The sequence below is a fragment of the Chinchilla lanigera genome, unplaced genomic scaffold (genome assembly GCF_000276665.1).
Source record: "Chinchilla lanigera isolate Chin_1 unplaced genomic scaffold, ChiLan1.0 scaffold00009, whole genome shotgun sequence".
NCBI classification, from domain to species: Eukaryota; Metazoa; Chordata; class Mammalia; order Rodentia; family Chinchillidae; genus Chinchilla; species Chinchilla lanigera.
Genome location: NW_004955410.1, coordinates 7444161 through 7451660, shown reverse-complemented (window position 1 = coordinate 7451660; position 7500 = coordinate 7444161). Strand labels below are relative to the sequence as shown.

At 45.0% G+C, this 7500-nt stretch overlaps 1 protein-coding gene across 1 annotated transcript; it reads right to left on the bottom strand.

Annotated features, from left to right (window-relative positions):
* Nucleotides 1-4513: 4513 nt before the first annotated feature.
* Nucleotides 4514-7108, bottom strand: Tmem60 (transmembrane protein 60). Its single transcript, XM_005377210.2, has 2 exons — nucleotides 7017-7108; nucleotides 4514-5208 (listed from the first exon to the last, which is right to left on the bottom strand). Exon 2 carries the CDS (start codon nucleotides 5156-5158, stop codon nucleotides 4757-4759), a length of 402 nt encoding a protein of 133 aa, XP_005377267.1. The 5' UTR covers nucleotides 5159-5208; nucleotides 7017-7108; the 3' UTR covers nucleotides 4514-4756.
* Between the last annotated feature and the right edge of the window lie 392 nt (nucleotides 7109-7500).

Sequence of the window (7500 nt, the reverse complement as noted above, 5' to 3'; positions counted from 1 at the left end):
TGCCCGCACCTGGTAGCTGTTGGGACCAATTCTCTGCTCCTTGGCCCCTTTGCTCACGCCGCTTCTCATTCAGCTACAAGTTAGCAATTTTCTTTATTGCTTTTCACCCCCAACTCCTAAATCATAGTATACTTGGTGTTAAATACTCCAAGAAGCAAAAGTAACAGGGATGGGAAGACATTATGTAGCTTTCTAGAACTTAAAGCGCCAGTCCTTCACTTCATAATGTAACTAGGATTGGAACAGAAAGAAAGGCAGAGAAAATTAGACCAGTAGGCACTTCCATAAGCCAAGTTTCTATCTTGTAACTAGTTTTGTGGATAAACTTTAAGAAGATAACTACTAGATATCAAGGATCATTGGAAAGAGGAGGTATAAACAAACCTATAAAGCCCAGCATTTTTGATTTGACTAGCTTTTCTGGAGAAAGTTATTACAAATTAAGTTTTAACAATGTCCTACATGATTAAAATGGCACGTATTGTGTACATAGTCCCTTTATAGTTCATAGTCTGAGGCAGAATTCAAATGTTTGCCTTAATTGGTAAAGTCTGATTATCAGAATTAGCTTAAGCTTCAGCTTGTTCTGTACAATTTTGTGTAGTTTTCCTACTGATATTCAGAACTTGGAAATACTGAAGTACAATGATAACATATATAGCTTGTTCAGCTAATGTTCTTTTGTATGAGTGGGACAAAGACACAAAGATGGCAAATTTCCAGACAACCCGAGTCGCTCATGGCATATCAGACCGAGTCCATTGTAGCACTGCAGTTGTTTAACACGAGTATGTCCATAATACACAGTCTTGAGAAAATTACTTCACTGAGTGTTCCCATCTGTAAATGGGACGGTAACACCTATTCTGTTAACTGGCGGTGAAAAGTAAATGAGAGAAGAAGCTGAATGTTTAGCACATTGTTTGGCTTATTACACATTACAGACTGTAGCTTCTGCTCCTGGAATTGAAACAGCCAATAGTTGGAAGAGCTGCGTGCAGTCACCCTAGGCATTTCATTAATCACCGTCTCCTGTATGTGTTCTTCATTTGAATTCTGCACAGAAGACGGAACATGGGAAGAAGAAAAAGCCTGATGAGGGCTCAAGGCACAGTATGGCGGGCATTTAAAAGACTTCCTCATGCGCTAGTTCGCTCAGGGTTGGCTGTTCAGAATCGTGTCACGGACTGCGTGTCCTGATGCATGTGCAGTATAGCAGTGGCTGTGTGTATTAATGATGGTGCTTAGTAGGAACAGCCTGTGAGTAGTTCCGTGGTTGGATGACGAACACAGGGCAAGCAAAGTCAGACTACAACATCCCTTGTAAAAGCTGGACTAGAATTCATGATAGCCCAGACTGGCCTCAAACTTGCACTAATCCTCCTGCCTCGGCCTCCTGGGTGCTGGGATTACACGCGTGCACCACTACGCCAACAAGCACCTTGCACTGATACATTTTCCCCCTTTCCGTAGGAGACCAATTTGTAGAAATCACGTTAGGAGGCAAATTCTTTCATTTTTCAGAGACCATGAGCTAATTTTATTTCATTTACCTGGCTTTAGCTTCTCCTACCAAGTGGGAATGCTCCCTGCTGTTCTCCCGGTAGTCCTCTCATGGAGTAAAGGACACTGGTAATGCTCCGTGCTGAGTGCTGCCTACTCTGCGGACAGCCAGTCCGCAGTAAAGGCCACTCTGTTGTGGACCCTGTTGCCCAGGACAGTGCTAAAGCACTCTGGTGACCTTCCTCTCCTTAGGAAGTTGTTTCTTTCCTGATGCCTCAGGGGTTTAGACAAATGCCTGCCCTGAGGGCTGTGTTCTCTTTTGCTCTGTCTGTTTGTCCTGTCTGCTGCACCATGGAAAAGCTAAGTGGGAAACAGACCACATTTATAAGGTTAACAACCACGGTCAGCTGTATCCCTAGGAAGCTCTTTAGCTCTTGAAGCTTTATGTATTTTTCCTGGGGCCTGAAGACTTTCCATTTTCAGGTGGGTCTGTGTTCATATTTTGTACAGGCGGAGGCCGCTACATCGCCCCTTTATGTTCAGGAAATGTTACTCAGTTGTGTATTCTTTGAACATCTTTTTTTTTTTGAGGCAGTCTATGTAGTGCAGGCTGGCCTAGAACTCGCTTATGTAGCCCAGGCTGTACTGGAACTCATGGCGATCCGGTGATCCTCCTGCTTCAGCCTCCCGAGTGCTGGGATTACAGGTGTGCGCCACCATGCCTGGCTCTTCTTGTCATACTTCAGGTTTTACAAAAAGTTACTTGGTTCACAAGTTGTTTTTACTCAGAAATTATAACCAATCTTTGGTTCAAACCAGAGAAGTTTTATGTCCATAAGTTACATATATGAACTACCCTGAAAGTAATGGCCTCAGTAAAAAGTTTTGATGCTTGAGCGTCTTTCTGGAGGGCACGGTGTATTTTATCTTAAAACCCCACTAGCAAATTTCTCTATCATAAAGGAAGTATCCTCTAACTAAAGCTAAATATAGAAAGGCATTTTTCCTGCAATACTAACTGTTTATGTATTGTTTGTTTTTTTCTACTTGTAAGCATGGTTCTGTCTCTAATGTCTTTGATTACTTTTTAAATGTATTGACAATTGGGGTACACAGTGGTGACCCCTCGCTGTGGGCTTTAGCATAGCAGCATACCTAATTAACTCTTCTATTTTCCTCAACGCTTCACTTGTCTGTAAAACTGATCCTCAAGTGTAAACAGGTTGGTTACTCTGTTGCCTTTTACCTGTAATTCTCACATATTTTCATGGTTGGAAGAATTAAGGGAGGAAGAGACGTGCTTTATCTTAGCAATCTCAGAGATTTCTGATTTTACTTGTTTTCCATTTTAGTAGTTGAGGGGTCAATGAACTACTGCCCACAGCTCCATCTAGCCCACCACCTACCTGCTTTTGTGTGGCCTGTAAGGCAAGAACAGTTTTTATAATTTTAAATGGTTGAAACAAAAATCAAAAGAATATTGTGTGATACAAAGAATGGATGAAATTTAAATTTCATGTCCATATAATTTCATTGGAACACAGCCATGGTCTATGCTGTCTCTGTCACCGTGCTGAGACGAGTATTGAAACAAAACCCAATGTCCCATGTGCCCCTTGACAGAAATGTCCTGCTGGCCCCGTCCTGGCTGACTGTTTACATGCGGTGCTATACCTCTTCTCGTTTTCCCTGTGAGGGCTTACTGTTAGGTAATACTTGCATGAATACCTTCATTTGAACTACAAAGATGAAAGGGTTATTTTGAATCTACTGAATATATTCCAGAGACCAAATAGCTTGGATCTCTCACTGAATTAGGAGTATCTGTTCACACCTAGAACGGTTCTAGGTATTATTTGCAATTCTATTTTTAGATACCCAAAACACTACAGTCATAAAATGGAAAAATATTTGCAATTGATTTTTATTTATTTAGCTTAGTTATTTTTAGAAGCTGAACAAGAATTGAAGCTGTCTTAATTTGTGGTGCTTGAAACTTATGTGTTTGTAAAGGAGAGAGTCTAAAATTCTATATTAAAATAATTGTGTTAGCAGCCAAAAATTGAGATGTTAGGCCTTTTAAAAACAACACAGTGCGGGGCTGGGGATTTAGCTCAGTGGCAAAGCGCCTGCCTGGCAAGCGCAAGGTCATGAGTTCAGTTCCCGGTACCAGAGAAAAACCAAAAAAAAAAAAAAAAAAAAACAACACAGTGCCACCTTCGATTTCTCACAGAGCTAAAAGCGAGGGCTATACAAGGGAAGAAAAGTCATCCTGCTTTAGTTATAATCCCCTTTGGGAATGCTGTAGGTACTGCCACCTCTGCTTCTATGGAGTTGATGAAGTGCCCCGTTAGGGTGACGGGTGATGGTATTTCTCACAGCACGATAACCCTAAGCGTGAATGGGGCACTAACCCTCTGGGACCCTGGGCCCACAGGCATGAACTGGGCCTGCTCTGCCGGAATGAGGTCGGAGGGCCCTGCTTTAGGCACAGGCAAGCTTCTGCACCAACATGCTGCCGCACTCATCGGTCCCGACAGCATGTAGGGGTAACAGTGAACTTAGCACAGGTAAAACCCATCACATTCAGGTTCTTTCTAATTACTCCAGTAACTAAGTTCTTTCCTGCATAATTTACAAGCATAAATAGCCATTTACTTTGGTCATTAACAGAGCCATGATCTATCAAACTTCTATCCAAATATGAACTTTTTTTCTAATGAGATATGGTCTTGCGATGTAGTTCATGCTGGCCTTGAACTTACTGTAAGGCCAAGGATAACCTAAACCTTGCTGAGATCCCCTGCCTCAGCCTCCCAAATACTGGGATGACAGGGATTTGCCACCACATTTGGCTAGTTTAAAGGCTTTGTGTTTACTTTAGATGTTGAGCATATATGTACCAACTCACCACAATGCATATAATCATTACGTACTGCAAACGTACTAATAAAGATAAAAACTAAAAAATACCACATGCAACAGATTATTCAAGAGTCATGTGGAAAAATAAGGTCAAAAACAAACTTTATTTACATAGGGATAATAAAGATCAGTAACTCAAACACTGAATAATTCAGCTTTGGGTTGATTAGAAGTCCATGATTTACCAATCATATTTCATGGAATAGGAAGAACACTGCATTTGGTATTTTCCCCCGGTGTTCTTGCGGCTCACCTTGAAGGTCCAGAACACTTGAATTATCATTTGTTGCAGGGCAACAGACATGAAATGATGTTCTGTACTTAGAAGTCAGTCTCTCACAAAAAAGACATTATATCCAAGTTCTGTTAGCGCCCCGGCCAGTAAGGCCCACAAAGGGATGAAAACATAGGACAGATTCATGGTTGTAAACTGTTCCAGTTTCGCACAGAGTGCGAGGCAGAAGGCTAACTTAAGTAACATTGCAATGAGGTACCAGGCTTTTTTCTTAATATTATGTGATCCATGGCGAGGGTCAAAGCCAGACTTACACCGCCCGGCCATTTTCACGATCAGCATGACGAGAAGGATGATGTCAAATATCCAGACTGGAATGAATATGAGGAACCAGTTCCACGGCGCCTTCTCATCCAGTTTCAACACCAGCATGATCAAGAAGAGCAACGTGAAGAGCCAGGTGAGCAGCACTCTCTGGGCCAGGGACATTCTCATTTAAACAGCTGAGAGAGGCTGCTGCAGGATCGGAAAGAGGGAAACACGCCCTAAGAGAGGGGAGGAAAAATCAAGGTAGTTTGGATACCAGAAAAAAATTACTGCCAGTCCTAGTGAACAAAGTTGGCTCCTTTCCTACTTAGATTTTCTACTTTGAAAACATCGCATCATTCTTCCTTTAAATACTTCTAAAACCTGGAGCAATGACTGCCAATAGAGCCATCATCTCTTATGGCCCGTAGCTAAGGGTAAGCTGTCTGGACGAGATCTCCAGGAGTCTGTTCCTTTTCAGCGCTGTGGTCCGGGCACTGGCGACCTTATCCCTGGTCCCCACACATTTGCACAACTTTGGCTTTTCGTTCCATTTCAAAGGTGCTAAGATAAGGTGTCTGAAATTAAAGCAGTAAGAGGGTGGAGGCATATCTAGCTGAGAAGAGTTTTTTTTTTCCTTTTTGGAGACAGGGTCTCACTATGAACTCACTGTAGCCCAGGCTGGCCTCAAACTCAGTGATCCTCCTGCCTCAGCTTCCCAAGTGCTCGGATCACACGTCACCATGTCTGGTGAGGAAAACAAGCTTTTATACAGTGGGAATGGTTAGTAAATACTCCAAGAACATTAAGCAATCATCAAGCAGAATGAAGACTGTGAAGAGGTCACTGGGCTGAATAATATGGAAGGTACTGACATTATACTTGTGTTTATGCATCTGAAAATTTTTATGTCTCAGGTATTTTCCTGTTAAAATGCACAACCTAAAAACTCGATGCATTTTGTAAGTATTTGATGGTAAATTATTCAACAGTCAGGGCACTGCTGTTTTGTCTCACTGACCTATACTTTTGCTTTGCAGTAAAAGCACACAACTCTCTATTGATTTAGGATATGTAGTAATATTTGGAAGACCTCACAGCTACTCACTGTTTTCCAGAATATTTCCTGTTTCATTTTTTTCAGTACTAAAAGCATTAAGCTAATTGGTAGAAACTTGGAATTTTGATTGGGTCTGCATTAACTTATAACAGCTAAGATATTAACATTTATTATATTTTATCTTCACACACAAGCTTGCAGTATGGGTCTCCACGTAGCGAGGTTTTTCAGACCAGTCCTGGGACCACTCAGAATAAGGGCAGTTAGAACGCAAAAGGAAGAGCCAGCCTGCTCTCCGTGGGTGAAGAGTTAACAGAAGATAAGAAAATGCAAACAGCTGAGAACATTTTATTGCTCTGAGCTATCTGGAGAAGAGAAGATGAAAGATAACACACCCAGACTGAGAAAGCGACCTTCTGACATTTTTAGGAAAGGAGGGATCAGTACAGTACGATCCCGCTGGGGGAATATGCCCCTGGGAAACGACAGACTGACCAGACTGACGGTGCAAGACAACACCTGCTGGAGAGAGAAAGATAAGAAGGTGGTAGGAGTGCGTGACAGCACCAGAACAGGAGAAAAGGTACAAAAAGGTAAGAATCAGGAAAAGCACAGCACTGGCTAGGTGAGCCTGTGCTCGTGGTTTTAGAAGGACTCTGATGTACTCTGCAGCACCCGCACACAGGGCGTGGACGAGGTGAGCGCACACACGCGCTGCGGTTCCCGGGACGAGGCGAGCGCGCCCCACCTCCCTCGCCCTGTGGCTCCTGCACGGGCCGCGGCCGCCTCGCACGGCAGCAGCGCTTGCACTCCTCCACTCGGGGGAGGCGCCTGCTCTGCGGCTCCCCTTGGCCACCGGGATGCAGGGGAAGTCGGGAGGAGAGGCAGAGATCGGCGCTGACTGACAACTGAACGACGCTGCTCAGATCTCATCTCCGATCTGGCCATTCTCGAATCCCTCCAGGAAAAGGCAGATAATGCACGTACTTCACCATAACTTTTCCGCCACTAGAAGAGGCAAGCTTCATTTTCTTTCTCCAAAGGCTTTTCTCACTGCCCGACCTCGGCTGAGGGTTGGAGGCGAAAGGATGCAAAGGACACAGCCTTCCAGCGGCCACCGCCTCATCACGCGGGCGGCCACAGCTCTCCGCGCGCTCGCAGGAGGCCCCCGCCCGGGGCAGCCCCCTGCCCGGGAAACGACGCCCGCAGGGCTGTGCGTGCCGAGCCGCGGCGCCGACACACGACTCTCAACTCCGCGTGACGCCCTCGGTCACTTAAAAAGCCTGCTCGCTTCCTTCTGCCCCTTTCCTCTCCCCGCCAGGGAAGGACGCGCGCACCAAGGCGAACACGCGCTCGCCGCCCCTCCGGAGCCCTCGGGCCCCGCGCCGCCGGGCTGGCCAGCTCCGCGGCCGGCCCTGCGCTCTCCCCGGCCTTCCTCCGCACACGCGGACCTTCCGGCCCCCGCGCTGCC

Excerpts from the sequence above, each read along its gene's own strand:
- Tmem60 (XM_005377210.2), bottom strand. The coding sequence starts at position 5,158 with ATGAGAATGTCCCTGGCCCAGAGAGTGCTGCTCACCTGGCTCTTCACG.